Source organism: Astatotilapia calliptera, chromosome 3, assembly GCF_900246225.1.
Source record: "Astatotilapia calliptera chromosome 3, fAstCal1.2, whole genome shotgun sequence".
Taxonomy (NCBI): Eukaryota; Metazoa; Chordata; class Actinopteri; order Cichliformes; family Cichlidae; genus Astatotilapia; species Astatotilapia calliptera.
Genome location: NC_039304.1, coordinates 29,329,766 through 29,344,673, shown reverse-complemented (window position 1 = coordinate 29,344,673; position 14,908 = coordinate 29,329,766). Strand labels below are relative to the sequence as shown.

Here is a 14,908-nt window from a genome sequence, read left to right as displayed (position 1 = left end):
TTCTCTTTAATAATCACTAATAGAACCTAATTATATTTAAGGCCAATTGCTGTCATTCAGTTTAATACCTGTTTAATGTGAAATGTTTGTAGCAGAAAAAAACTCTATTCTCTTTATTCTGAATCAGTACAAACCATGTGAAGCCTCACTTGAAATTAAACCTATGTGACCCAGTAGCTATAAATAGCTGCTTGTTTATGCAGAAAGTGAACTTGAGACCAAGACAGAGAACGACAGGGGGGATTTAAATAGGAAGTAGCAAAAATCATTAGAACAGTATTTTTTTTTTGCTGGATGGCATAAGTAACTGAAAAGACAAAAGTAGCTATTGCTCAAAAAGAAAATAACCAATGACATGGAGTTTACAAGGCGTTACTTGCCAATGGAGTGGGAAGAACGGTGGAGGAGAGAGAAGGAGAGAAGGAAAAGAGTTGTTGAAGAAGGTGGTGAAGGTATAGAACAGGACAACCGGGAGCTACGAAGAATTGTTGCTTACAATGATTCGAGAATGGGCTTGACAAGTAGGAGTGACAAAAAAGAGACTCGAGATGGAATGAACGGTACTAGTCAGGAGGGAATTGCGGAGCACATAAGCGCTGAAAGCTTGGGAGCTGAAGAGAATAAAGTCCAGGCATGCCACAACAAAACCTACCCTAAAGAGGTGTTTGTAGCTCTGAAAGAATTCTTGGATTCATCTCTTCTTACAGACCTGACATTGACAACTGAATATCAGAAAAGCTTCCAAGTGCACTCCCTTATCTTGGCTGCTGTCAGTGGCTTCTTTCTGGAAAGACTACAGGATAAAAGTGAGGAGAAATCTGACAATAGCGAGGACAAAGATGGAGTCCAGAGGTGGTCAATGCAATTGAGTTCAGAGGTTGACCATATTGGGCTTCAGGCTGTTGTTGAGTTTGCCTACACTGGGCTTGTGTCATCTTTGAACAATGATAATATGGCCCGGATCAAAGCTGCAGCTCAAGTTCTTGCAATTCCAAGACTTGTGGACATCTGCAAAAACAAGGAAAGAAAGGAGAACAGTGAATGTTTCAAGAAAGAAGCACAAACCATCTCTGCTCTAGAACAAATAAAAACTACTCTTCGGTCCATTGAACAGTTGCGGGCAGATAGAGTGGGGTGTGATGTCATTTTGGACGTGGATGGAACTTTTTTCCATGGTTAGTACAACTGCTTTTGATATCCTAATGAATGCATCATAGTGGTCAAAGTTTAAGCTTTTCTTTTGTCTCTCTTCAGTCCACAGAATTGTTTTGGCAGTAAGCAGTGATTACTTCCGTGGCATGTTCACAAGTGGAATGAGGGAATCCCATCAGAGTTGCGTTGCCCTTCCTTTCCTGTCTACATCTGAATTAGAGGCTCTTATTGGCTACTCATACAGTGGGATCCTTTTACTTAGCTGGGACACTGTTTTTGAGATTACCTGCATGGCGCTTCAGCTTCAATTCCAATCTGCTCTATCAATTTGCCTCAACTTTATGAAAAAAGAGATCCAGGCAAGCTCCTGCCTGGATGTGGCATCTTTTGCTGAAGCATATGAAATATCAGACCTTCTTGAGGAGGCCAATGACTTTGTGTTGAGGAACTTTATGGAAGTATCAGGCACAACAAAGTTTCAGGACCTACAAGCAGAAAAGCTTTTAAGCTTCCTTCGCTGCGATGGCCTTTGTGTACCTTCAGAGTTGGCTGTATTTCGAGCCGTAATCTCATGGATTGAGGCTGATCCCGAAGAAAGATTGGCCCATGCAGGCTTACTCATGACTGGAGTTCGCTTCCCGCTCATGACCTTTCGAGAGTTCAGAGAGGTTAGAGCCATTAATCTACGCATGGAGTGCTTTGGCAACAAAGAGGTGGAACTTTATGGTTCAGCACTTAAAGAATTTGGTTTCAGCCTTCCAAAGTCCCAGGATCACTGGCGGATCAGGCGACCAAAAGATACTCTAGTTCTGGTTGGAGGAGACCAACTGAATCCAGATGTTGGTCAGCGCATACCGAGCAGGGAAGTGTGGTTTGCAAACTCCCTACGCAGTGGCACAGGGTTGGTGAAGGACGTTGAGTGGAGGAGATTAACTGAGATTCCAGATAAACCAAAGTTTAGGCATGGAGTTGCCGTAATGGATGGGAAGCTGTATGTGATTGGAGGGTGCTTCTTTTATGCAAAGGATGACATTATGAAAACTGCCTACAGGTAAATAAAAACTGTTAGTCAGTGAATATACATCTTCTTACATTCACAAAAACAGATTGTTACATGTATCACATTTAATTTTTTTTATCGCACTCATGCTAGTTATGACCCAGTGAATGATTGCTGGAAGAGGCTGGCAGACATGCAGGAGTTCAGAAGTAACCTCTCAGTCGTGGTACGTGAATCACATCTTTATGCCATTGGTGGAGATAAAGACATCAACACCAACGTAGACAGTGTTGAGATGTACAACCCAGACACTGACTCCTGGAGGTAAAATTAGTTATTTAAAATGAAACAGAATCTTGAATAATGGATGATGGATATTTTAGCTGGGCTTGAATAATATATCTGTTGAATTGTGGACATACCAATCAGCCAACAAAGTTAAAAGACTGAGGCAATATGAAAAGAGTCAAGTTTTATAATAGTTATAATGGATAGAAGTTTTTCATGCTTTACCCTTAAATTCAAATGCAGTACCATGGTTTCCACAGCAGATGTCAGTCTTGCCCTTGAATTATAGTATTCACCAAAAAATGGGTTTTTCACACTACTGTAATCCCAGAAATGTCTCATGTTTTAAAGAAATTCGTATTTTGCTGTTCTGGTTTCACCAGGTGGAAAGTTACACAGGTATGGTGGTGCATCTTAAACAGAAATGCAAGTTAAAGAAAGCAAAACAACATAAATATTGTCTATTACATCATTACAGCATTCAGTTATAGCATTTGTGAGTTAAAGAATGAAATCTAAACATTCAGACTTTAATGAGGATTCATCCGAGTTGCTGCCTTCACCTCGTCCAAAGTCATGCTGTCATCACAGAAATGTAAACTGGAAGGTTCATGGAAAATGCAGCTGAATCACTTTTTGTTTATATTTCACATGATGCTCATTTCTGATAAAATTGTTTTGTTAAAGTTACATATATGTCAAGTAATGCCATTTTGTGGTATATTGGATTCAAGGCAGATAAAAAAATATATATTTTCCTTACAACTGTCCATCTGGACATGACTGCCTGGCTTCTCTTGTTTCACAGCTTTGTCCAACCGCTGGACCTGGCTCTGAGTGGCCATGCTGCTGCTATCATTAATGGAGAGATTTTCATATCTGGAGGTTTCAACTGCAAATATGAGTGCCTTGTTTCCACATGTCTGTACCACCCAGAGAGGGGAACCATCTACCTGGCAGACATGACCTATGATAGAGCCCAGCATTGCATGGAAGTCCTACAGAGTCATCTATATGTTGCCGGTGGAGTCTGTAACCTAAGGAAGTTTTACACTGATCAACTAGTTTGTGAGGTATATGATACTGTGGCTGATTGCTGGACTACTTTTGCGTCACTGCCCATGCCCCATGTTGGTGCAGCCTCCATTGTTATGGAGGAGAAGATCTATGTACTGGGAGGGTATTGCCAAGATGACTACAGTGAGTCTGCACTGGTCCACCGCTTTGATCCCATCATGCAGAGATGGGAGACCATGGGCAAACTGCCTGGAGCTGTTACAGACATCCGAGCTTGTCTGATGCACCTGCCCCAGCACCTCAGACAGTAACTGTTTTATTGAAATGATACACTCCTCAACTAGGCAGTCTGTTTAAACACTGAAATTACTGCAATAATAGAAGTAAAATATTCAAATGTGGATATCTAAGGCCTCAGTCACTCAGGCCTACAGACCAGTCAGCAAACCTTTTGATAACCATAAGTTGCTTGGAAAAAATATGTATTCTCCAACCAGTTGGTGAGTGGTTGCTGGAGGTTGCTGACAGTTGCAAAGAGGATGCTGCACTAAGGCTGTTCCTTATGACTATTTTGGTTAAAACCAGTTTATCCCAGTCAACCATGGTTTGGATGGAAGATGTTGAGTTGTTTGCATGTATTGTTTAGTTTGCAGAGCAGTAGTAAGACTTGAAGTGCAATGAAAACCAGAAGCAGTGACCATTTGTTTAAGTGAAAAATACACCTTATTGGTTAAACCAACACATTTCAAAAGGCACAAATTTTACTTTGAAGGCAAGTGTTCCCTAATTGAGGTATGTGTTGGAGCTTTCATGGTTTCACTATCATACAAAGAGCAGTTGGAGAGTGTTTGCAGATAAGTCAGCATCTTTGATATAAAACTATAAGAAATACAGATAATCTGCTACTGATCAAAGTAATTGCAAGAAAGTTTTTAGTACAGCACCTCATATCTCTTTGTGACCAAATTTCCCTTGCAGCTGCCAGTAGCCTCAAGCAACAATTTCAACAGGCAGTCTTTTTCCCTAGCAGCTTGCAATTATTAGGGGTTCACTGACTGGTGTTTTTCAATCAGTTTTAAAGTGACTGCCATCAACCTTCATGAACAACTTACGAGTCATAATTGCAACCAGTGGTACCAGAAGGTTGCCAGTATCTAGTATCAGCATCTAGGCCTGTGTGTGTGAATAAGAATAATATATATGTAAGTGGTAAGAAAATAGATGGAGTTTATCATTTTGAAATGAATGACTGCTTTGACCACAGGCTAATCGTAATAGCTAATTCTTAATAACTGTTAACTCTCACTTGGTGCAGTATTCGTGTTTCAGGTTTTCCACATCAGGTTGTCATGTTCTAGGTTCTTTATGTTTAGCTCACCTAGTTTAGGTTATAGCTTAGTTGTGCCTTTGCCTTTTGTCTTTGTACTGTTTTACCAGCCTTCAATAAACAGCTCGCCCTTTGTTAAAATCAAGTTTAATTTTCACGTGTCCTCACTTTGGTCCACCTCCTCACTCCACACAGTCTGCTTCTGCAGATAGTGACAGTGCCCAAACTTGACTGGTAGTGTAAATATGATAGTTTCTCTCTCTCTCTGATGGGGGGCTGTCAAGTTAGAATAAGCAAAAATTAAGTGATACAGAGTTGATGAAAGCATTACAACCTAAACTTTTAGATCTGAAGAATTTTCATTGGCACCACATGACAGTGACATTTTGAATGATAAATGATCTGGTTTCATATTCTTACAGGCTTAGCTATTCAAATCTTTCCAGGAAATGACCATGTGCTTTCCAAACCATCCCTATCTGAGTCCAAACAGATCAAACTATCTGAGAGTCTAAGATCATTCCTTCTGAGAGATTCTAAACGTTTATGTAACAGCTGAATGCAAGACAGTGAATTATATTTTTGTTTGGTATAAACTTCCACTACTAGGGAAAGATATAATGCTTAGTTGCCTTAAGGTTAATGCTGTTGTGATTTGAAGTTATATAGTACAAATAAAATTGAATTGCTGCTGCCTATAGTGCTGTGTTATTGCCTGGGCTTGGGCTTTGACTCAGCTTGAAAGCTTTGGTTTTTCCATTTGTGTTTCAACTTACTATATGATTACTATTAAAAAGTTTTGACTCCAATATGTGATGATTCCTAATGTTTTTATAAAAAAACAATTAAACCTCCTGTACTCACAATGAATCCATGAATGTAAAATGTTGCTAAAATGTAAAATGCTGAAACCTTTTGGTTATCCTTTCATGCCAACCTGCGATATGGGAAGAAACAGTAGGACGATCTAAGTTAAATACACAAAAAATGTTCAAAATTGCTTTAAAAAAGAGAGTTGAACCTGGCCCTTTTAGATTTAAATTTGACCAAAGTTAACCAAATTCGACCTGTACAACCAAACAGATTTCTCATCGAAAGCAGATGCCGATTTAGTATCGTACAAAATAATAATAGTTGATAAGAAGAAAGAAGAGGGGCAAATCCATGACAAAAAGGAAACACTGAAACATTTTTCACATGGCTAAACCAGAAAAACCAGCTCTCCACAGGATGATGTTGAACCAATAGATTTGCCGGTGATATCCAGTCCTCCAAATTCCCAGGCGCTCATCTGGAAATGCCGATTCTTCAGCAAGATGGCCCCTGAAGTGTAGCTGTGATAGTCAGTGTCATGAAGGTGAACTGGTGAACTATAAAGGACTGCTTGTGGTAAACAGAATTTCTTTTTTTCTCTAAATCATTTATGGAGAAAAAAAACCACTAGTAAAAGGCATAATATATTAATCAAACTGGTCCAAAGTCCTTAAAAAGTTTATTGTAGAAAATGTTGCTTCCAACATTGCTGTAGTTCTTTGATATTTCTTTTATGAACTTGTCAAGCAATGAAAATGTCAAGCAACACAAAGCAGATCATTTTATATTTAATCAGACAACCTTTTCATGACAACAAGCACAGCATACACATTAGTGTAAGTGTTACTAACGTATTATAATTAATTAGTAAATATGAATATTAGTTTAGAAGAATTGATTTTTGTGGGAGATGTGTGGAAGTTTGCTTCTGTGCAAAGCAAGCAGAGGTAAGTGTAATTTTGAGTTATGATTTCAAAAGTTTTGGTTATCATCTTAAAATTTTGAGTTCTCTAGCATATCGAGACACTGTGTGGAGAGATAGTCTCGATATGCTAGAGAACCCAGGTTACACCATAACCGTACGTTACTAATTTAGTGCCATGAAATTCTAGGGTTTCAGCTTTATCTATTTTAAGTAATAAGAAACAAACTAAGACGGGACTAAAAAAAACCTCGTAGTTCTTCAGGTGATTGTTGTTGTGATTCTTGTTTGTTGAGCCAGGATGTGGACAGAAAGGCGACACGGACATCAGTGAGTGGATGAAGGCAAAAGAGAAGTATTTGTATTTGAATCACAGTCTGGGGTTTGAAATCCACAACTCAGCTGCTTCACAACATGAATGTGGCGACCAATTGAACAGATTTTTTCATTGGATAAACACATTCAATGCTGGACCCATTTATCGCTTTCCGAATGCTATATTTTGCATAATACAGTACTTTTCTTTTCTACTCCCCTGGAGCATTTAAAGCGCTTTATGCAACATGCCACATTCACCCAACCACTGCTTTTTATATTTGGCATGATCAAACCACCAACCCTCCAATTAGCAGATGACCCTGCATGATGCTCTACAGTCTGAGCTACAGCCAGGCTGGCTGGACAGAAAGAAAACAATATATTTCCTTTATTCTGTTGCAGGAATCTTCACAGCACCAGTGAATGGTCTCTGCTCAGTTGCAGTAGTTCCAACTACTCTACTACTCTCACACTCACACAGCAGGTGCTATTCTTGTGAAGAATAATGTCAGTCAAATTTCAACATATGACAGCCCTTCAGCAGACGGCACTGGCAGCAGCAGCAATGCAGTAGCTCTGCTGGTTGCAGTTGATTGGGTGCACGTAGAATTGTGGGGTCAATACAGCGGTGTATAATAACCTAAACAGCCACAAAACCTGTTTTTTGTTTGTTTGTTTGTTTTACTCTTTCATGGTTTATGCATTGTCTTAAAATGTTAAAGCAGCATTAGTCATCAAATCTCTTTATCTCTGTGTAAACTTCTAATGATCTGACCTAATATTACCTCAGCACTTACCTGAATATGTGCACTTATATTATTAAAGGACTCAGTTCATTGTTGTTTATTTTCAAGTAGAATTTAATGCAAATATAAATTGAGAAACTTCTTCAGAATAATAAATGCAAAACAACCTTTTTGTGTACAGTTTTTACAGTGACAGCTGTTTTCACCAGCATCCCACCACAAAGTTTGGTAAAGACAAGAGGGGAGGCAGAGAGCTCCCTCATGTGATCGTACCTTGTTATTGCATTCCGCTGTGGAACTCACACACAGCTCAGTTTAATTCATATCAAATTTAAACCTTGTGTTATATAACCAAAGAAAATCGGATGCCAAAGTGAACACTAAATATCTGACACACACACACACACACTATATGAAAATAAGAAAATTCAGATAGATATTTTGACAAAAACTTTCAGAAAACTGAAAAACATATTGTTTAATTTAAATTATTAACAGTTCCAGTTCATTTCCTTTACGTGGTTCAGCTCAAAGTATCTCTCCTTAATTCATATACTTTATAATGAGATATTCTCCTCTTGTGATTATAAATCATAATGAGATTTATTACCATGTCTTATAGTCGCAAATGCATTGGCAAACACAGCAGACATGCATGGATATCATTGTTTGGCCCGGGCATCCTTCCCATGTTCTCCCATTTCTGTCTGGCAGGATCATAGCGGTGCACCACCTTAGTGTCGGTGTAGTCCTCCTGACTGTATCCACCCAGCACATAAAACCTTCCCTCCAAAACGGCACTTCCTGCTCCAACATGCGGCACTGGCAGAGATGCAAAGGCAGTCCAGCAGTTAGCCACTGGACTGTACACTTCACAAGATAGCTGATCAACAATAGTCATGGTATCATCAGTGGTTACTCCACCTGCCACGTAAAGATATTCACCCAAGATCTCCATACAGTGATGAGCTCGAGGTGAAGCCATGTTTGCCAGGTAGGTGCTTCCTGTTTCTGGATGGTACAGAAAGAGGGATGCAACACAGAGGTAATCATTATTTTCCCCTCCTGTTATGAAGATCTGTCCTTGGGTAACTTTTGCTACATGACCGCTCAGAGGCAGATCCAAGGGTGAGGTGAAACTGAAAAAGAAAAGATGAGTGATTTGTGACAGCAAACTACAATATTTTGAAAAGTTTTGAATCATTTTAAACAGCTTATTTAGGAGAAATGTAATGACATGGTAATGAACAATGAATGCTCTCCCCAACCTACCTCCAAGAATTTGTAGATGGGCAGTATCTTTCAACACTATCTATAGGATCGGTCTCACTGTGTCCGCCGATGGCATATATCTTTTCATTAAGTACAACCACTGAAAATGAGCATCTTTTTTCTTGCATTTCAGCCAGAAACTCCCAGCTGTTTTCACAAGGGTCATATCTACAAGTGGTGAAATTATGCACATATAAGAAACAGTTAAGTATATGTTATTATTGCTTTTGGAGGGTTGACAATGAACCGCTCTTACCTGTAAACATTATTAAGGGTGTCACCAATGCCATAATACTTCTTGCCTCCCAACACATACAATCGTCCTTTTAGGACAGCCACCTCATGCCCGAATCTTGCTGGCTCAGGCATCTCTCCCAGCTTTCTCCACTCCAATGCCTTTTTTACCCCTATGTGATTCCTGAGGGAATTCCCAAACCAAAGTTCTCTGCTGATGCTGCGGCTGCTCAGGTCTTCCGAAATCTGGTCACCTCCAATCAGAACGAGACTCTCTTTTGGCATATAGATGCGGAACTGATGCTGTGCACTCTCACTGGAGCAGAAATCTTCAAAGATTTCCTTATACAGCTCTGCCATGTTGGGATTACACCACATGGTCTGAGATCGCACTTCCTTGAATTCCTTGAATGTCATCAAGGGAAACTGGACAGTTTTCATAAGTTCATGAGCTAGTCTGAGCCTTATCCTGGGCTTTGCTTGAATCCAAGCTGCCACTGCTTTGAATATAACAAGTTCAGATGGAACATAAAGTGAGTTACTGTTTAGGTACATCAAGAGCTTTTTAGTTGACAGGTCCGTAAACTTTGAGGTGCATGCCACCATCTGGAAATGCCGGAGGACAAAATCATCAGCAAATTCAAGAAGCTGTGGCATTTCATAGGCCTCTGCAAAAGATACCACATCCAGACAAGTTTGAGGATTAATTTCTTGACACAGGAAATTGTAGCACAAGGAAAGTGCAGGTTGGTACTGAAGCTGGAGAGCAGTGCTGGTGATCTCAAAGATGCACTGCCAGCTCATAGGTAGAGTACCACTGTAAGAGCAGCCAATTAGAACTTCTAATTCTGATGCCAAAAGGAAGGGAAGGGTCACAAAAGGCTGATGGGACTCCTTCATCCCTGAGGTGAACATGCCACGGAAGTAATCACTGCTTACAGCCAAGATAACTCTGTGGACTAGACGAAAGACATCAATGAGTAAATATCTCTAAGATATCCAGTTCACATGCTTGTTTTATAATGTACTTCATTAAAGATGAAGCCTATAAAGGCCCAAAGTATGTTTACTACACACTTTGTGCAGAATGTAAATCCAGGTTTATTTGATGGTCAAATGTTCCACAATATGGAAATCTGGACCACCCAGTAGTCGCCTTGCAAATAAACAGAAATATGAACAACCTGAAAACTTATTTGGCAGAACTACAGATGCATCTTAAGAAAATGTATATTTGATGGTAAAATTCTCAATACACATTTATCTAATATTGAAAATATTCACTTTTGCAATGAATGAAGTGATGTTAAATTTGATTGAGGACCTACTTGTGGATGAAAGAAAATGTATCACAACACAGAAATTTACTTGAGCAAATAGGTAAAAGTTAAAGTGGGCATCCAGACAGCATTAAATGGTCTACTCACCATGAAGCGATCCACCACAAGCTTCCAGAGTCACATCACATCCCACTCTGTCCATCCACAGCTGTTTGATGGACTGAAGGCTGATCGTCATTTGTTGTGCAGTAGAAATACTTTCCCTTTTCTTATCCCCTCCAGTTTTTGTGGACTTCTCTTCTTCCTCAATGCAGAGATCGAGAACCCTTGGTGCACCCAGTGTTTGAGCAGCAGCCTTTATCTTGTCTAGATTATCCTTGTTTAAGAATGGTATTTGTCCAGTGTAGGCAAACTCCACAATCGCCTCTAACCCAACATGCTCTACCTCAGGACCAAGAGAGATTGACCACGGGTGAACTCTAACACATGTGTCATCGTCTTTTCTTTCATCAGCTCTTTTGTTTCCTGCTTTGCTTCTTTTTAGATTATCACAGGTAAGTGAACTGACAGCAGCCAGCACTGGGGAGTGCACACAGAAACGCATCCCATCCTCTGTCCTCAAAGTAAGGTCGATGAGAACGGATGAACTCCTGAATTCATTCAAGGTGAGAAAAACATGTATGGGGTAATCATCTTTGAAATATGTCTTTATGTCATCTTCATCACTAAAATCCCCATCTTCATCCACTGAAGGTTCGGTTTCCTTATCATCTGTAGAAGCTTCCTCTTCTTCTTCACGATCTTCTTTAGTGACCCAAGATTCTGTGACAGTTTCTTCTTCATCTGTCAATATTTCACCGTTGAATTCTCCATTCCACTCCAGAGTAGTCTGAGTTTCAGAGATATCTTCATTTCTGTGTTTGTTAAAATATTTATCCTCAGAAACTGTGAAATCAGAACCTTCTGTTTCTGAACCACTTTCTCCTTTGTCCTCTTCGGTTTCCTCTGCATCCCTCACCTCCGGTTTTGCCTGCACTTCTTCTTCATCTTGATTTCCTCCTGCTTCATTTTCTTCCTCATTCACATCTTCTTCCTCGCTGTCAGCGTCCTCACCATTCTCTTCCACCCCTTCTTCTTCTTCTTCTTTATTACACACCTCTGCTTTAATCCAGCATCTTATCCTGTCCCACAATCGTCTCCTTCTCTTCTCCATCACTCTCTTCCATACATCCTACTGCTTCTCAAGGCAGGAATTAGCAACTGCCAGAGTGTCCAGTAGACCTAAAATCTTCACAGCTACTTTAATCTTTCAGATTTGCACCTCAGGAATCAAAGCAACTGCAGATCACTTACTTCTTGAGCTGGACTTCGCACTGTGAAACAGCTCAGACCTTACCTCATCTGCAGACAAGAGCTGTGTTGTCTATTTGTTCGTCTCCTGCCTCTCTCTCCCCTCTTGCATGTGGCGTTGAGTGGCGTGAGAGTGCATGATTCCTCATATAACCAAATAAGCTGCTGTATACAGTGTAATATATCACTAGGTAGTGGAAATTCTAGACATCATGAGGCTTCAGGCAGACACCCAACAAAAGTCTGAAAATGGCACGGTTATGTTTTTATTTACCATATTGTCAAATATTGTCACATTTTTTTCCAATTTTGTCCTCATTTTATTACTTTATATCTGATATATCTCCAAAGGATGTGCAGTTTATTGTTGTGGTCTTAAATGAAGGACTTTGCAGTCTATTAGTGTAGGGATTGTGTTCAACAGTTCTAAAATGCAAACTGGAAGAAGCAAAAGCAAGTAATAAACAAGGCAATGACTTGGAGGCAGCTGAATCTCTGCCCATCTGAGTCTATCAACCTCGACATCTCGGGAAGCCTTGGCAGGCTTATTCATTCTGAGGCATATGACTTGGGGATAAATTTTAAATGCCTAGAGGGTCATCAGTGAGATCACATTGCTCCTCCACATCCAAGTACAGAGGAATGTGGGTCAAGGCGCAAGAGGGAGGAGGAGGCCAAGAGGGCATAAAAACAAACAACACCTGTTGACTTGAAGGCTTTTGTGCTAACAGAGAAAGCAAACAGCTGGGTCACACTGTGTAACCTTGACTTTGAAAATAGCATTCATACATATGCTCTCTCCTTGCATTACCACATTTTTAGAAATGTAACTGGATTGGCCTGCGCCAGCTATTTGTGAATTTGTCCCGTCACAGTGCTAGGTAGTGTTTAGTTTTGACTAACCAATGAAATCCAAGAAATCTCTAAGCTGGAAACAAGTTTCTTCAAGTCAGTTGAAAACATTTGTCAAATCAGAGGCAATTAGACAGGAAGTCCCAGTTTTAGAAGATCTGTCAATATATTAGCTGCTAGAATTTTATAAAGATATTTTAAAATCTTCTTTGCCGTATTACTAAATGGTCTTCAGAGTTAAGCAGGTTCTAAACGTCTAGTTATAATTTAGTGGAGCATAAATCTCAGAAGGTAAGCAAACCTAATCACAAGTACCTTTTTATTTCCTTTTTTAATCAGGTTGACACTGAAGAAAATACGGTGTCAAGGTTTGGGATGTAGTGGGGTATATTTTGTTTTAGGACTAATTGTATTCATGCCATTCATACAAAAGTTTAGAACCACACCTCTTTGTCTTTCATTTCAGATATTTTCAGTCCCATTGCCAAAGGTGTGCAAAATCAGGCCTCCAGTCTGTCTCTACTGCCTTTGTTTATTTGTGAAAGAATGGGGCATTCTAAAGAGCCCCTTGAACTCCAATATGATACTGTGATAGGATGCTGCTGATGCAGGAAGACAGTTTATGAAATTTCTGTCCTACTACACTCAACAAAAATATAAACGCAACACCTTTGTTACTGCTCCCATTCCTCATTGCTTGTGGCATCTGTGGCATTTTGCTGTGAGACAAAACTGCACATTCCAGGGTGGCCTTTTGTTGTGGGCAGTCTGAGGTACACCTGTGCACTACTCATGATGTCAGATCAGCATCCTGATGTGGCACACCTGTGAGGTGGGATGGATTATCTCAATATGGCAGATGTGCCCACTACCACACATTTGGACTGATTTGTGACCACTGTTTGGGAGGGATGGTTATATTGTGTATCTGGAATGAATTTTAGGTCTCTACGTCCATCCCATGGGGAATGGGAGCAGTAACAAAGGTGTTGCGTTTATATTTTTGTTGAGTGTAAATATTCCACCATCAGCTTTAAGTGGATTATTGTAAAGTAGAAGTGTTTGGGCTCCACAGCAACTCATTCACAAGTTTAGTGTGCAAAGTCACAAACACTTGGCTGACTCAGTCACTGCAGACCTCCAACCCTCCTCTGGCATTAACATCAGCATAAAAACTGTCCACGGAGAACTTCATGGCATGGGTTTCCACAACCAAGAAGCTCCTGTAGGTGTAATGTATAAGTCCATAAAGTGTACCATTTTAATCTGATAAGGAAACTGCAGCAAAAACGGCTAGGTGCATTTATTCTCATTTGAAAAAACATTTTGATTTGATCTTCGTCTGTACAGCAGTGTTGATCTCGTTCATGCTAGCTGCTGTTTTTGTCTCTGTTTTGTTTAAATGTGTTTAAGCTCAATATCACTGGTTGAAGATCTTTTATCTTTAAAATCAAACCCTGCTTCATACATCCTCTAAGATCAATGGATGTTTTGTTCACACTGTGGGTTCCTAATAAAAATCTACTGACATGCTTTGAAGTTTCGGGACTGTGAGTAGGTGTTTTGGAAATGAAACTGGTGGGCAACAGATCGCTTAAAAAAAAACACTCCTACCTGAGGACACGGTGACTTTGGCTTCACATGTGAGGCATCACACGAACACATGCCTACTGTGCATTCACACGCAGAAGGATTTAAACAAGCAGGCAAGTGATTAAGGCCCCTTTTCAACTGCACTCAAAAGAGCACTTGAGTGCTTAAACATTTCTTCACACTGAATGTGTGCTTGTAAGCATTCAACTGTCTGTAAGATGTTTTTTTAATGCTTTAATACACCCTAAAAACGTCGCCATTCAGGAACAACCTGTACAGATATTTGCCATTGTATATACATTCACGGCAGATACGGATACACTTCTGTACCTACATTATTACCTACAGTTTAGCTTTGGGCAGCTGCTCACAATCTTACTTATGAAAAGTCTGTTTCCTCTGCAGCAGTTCTGATTGTTACCATGGCAATGCAAGCAGTGAGAGGAGGAGGAGGAGTGAAGAGCGCTAACCTCGTTATTGGACCCCCCTTCCCCCCTTCAGGCCCTTTTGTCAAGAGCAGCTACACTGCTGGGACATGAGGGTTGCATTCTTCTTTTTCGGCTCAACAGAGTGAGAGGCACAAGTAGTTCAAGCACCGAGCACTGTCATCTTTTGTCAGAGTGCCTATTCTGTAACTCTGCATGGTCTAAAAAAAAAAAATCAGAAACAATAACTCAACATTTTGCAAAAATGTCATGTGACTGACCTGCAACTTGTACAGCTCTCTCTCTCATTTAGTGTCAC

General features: G+C 40.1%; 2 protein-coding genes across 3 annotated transcripts; one reads left to right on the top strand and one right to left on the bottom strand.

Annotated features, from left to right (window-relative positions):
* Positions 1-211: 211 nt before the first annotated feature.
* Positions 212-5,582, top strand: LOC113019184 (kelch-like protein 33). Its single transcript, XM_026162727.1, has 4 exons — positions 212-1,175; positions 1,255-2,203; positions 2,306-2,476; positions 3,249-5,582. Exons 1-4 carry the CDS (start codon positions 356-358, stop codon positions 3,766-3,768), a joined length of 2,460 nt encoding a protein of 819 aa, XP_026018512.1. The 5' UTR covers positions 212-355; the 3' UTR covers positions 3,769-5,582.
* A 2,097-nt stretch (positions 5,583-7,679) lies between these two features.
* LOC113019183 (kelch-like protein 33) lies at positions 7,680-11,999 on the bottom strand. Of its 2 annotated transcripts, XM_026162726.1 has the most exons (5): positions 10,517-11,999; positions 9,112-10,048; positions 8,856-9,023; positions 8,529-8,722; positions 7,680-8,405 (listed from the first exon to the last, which is right to left on the bottom strand). In XM_026162726.1, the coding sequence occupies exons 1-5, from the start codon at positions 11,580-11,582 to the stop codon at positions 8,200-8,202; spliced, it is 2,571 nt and encodes an 856-aa protein (XP_026018511.1). In that variant the 5' UTR covers positions 11,583-11,999; the 3' UTR covers positions 7,680-8,199. The 2 variants fall into 2 exon arrangements, with proteins under 2 accessions (XP_026018511.1, XP_026018510.1); XM_026162725.1 differs by having other exon boundaries at positions 7,680-8,722; positions 10,517-11,997.
* Between the last annotated feature and the right edge of the window lie 2,909 nt (positions 12,000-14,908).

What these genes read in the sequence shown, in the direction of transcription:
- LOC113019184 (XM_026162727.1), top strand. Translation starts at nt 356, where the DNA reads ATGGAGTTTACAAGGCGTTACTTGCCAATGGAGTGGGAAGAACGGTGG. An exon ending in ATTATGAAAACTGCCTACAG is followed by an intron (nt 2,204 to 2,305) that starts GTAAATAAAAAC and finishes CACTCATGCTAG; the next exon opens with TTATGACCCAGTGAATGATT. An exon ending in CCAGACACTGACTCCTGGAG is followed by an intron (nt 2,477 to 3,248) that starts GTAAAATTAGTT and finishes CTTGTTTCACAG; the next exon opens with CTTTGTCCAACCGCTGGACC.
- LOC113019183 (XM_026162725.1), bottom strand. Translation starts at nt 11,582, where the DNA reads ATGGAGAAGAGAAGGAGACGATTGTGGGACAGGATAAGATGCTGGATT. An exon ending in TTGTGGTGGATCGCTTCATG is followed by an intron (nt 10,049 to 10,516) that starts GTGAGTAGACCA and finishes TCTTTCGTCTAG; the next exon opens with TCCACAGAGTTATCTTGGCT. An exon ending in ACCCTTAATAATGTTTACAG is followed by an intron (nt 9,024 to 9,111) that starts GTAAGAGCGGTT and finishes CACCACTTGTAG; the next exon opens with ATATGACCCTTGTGAAAACA.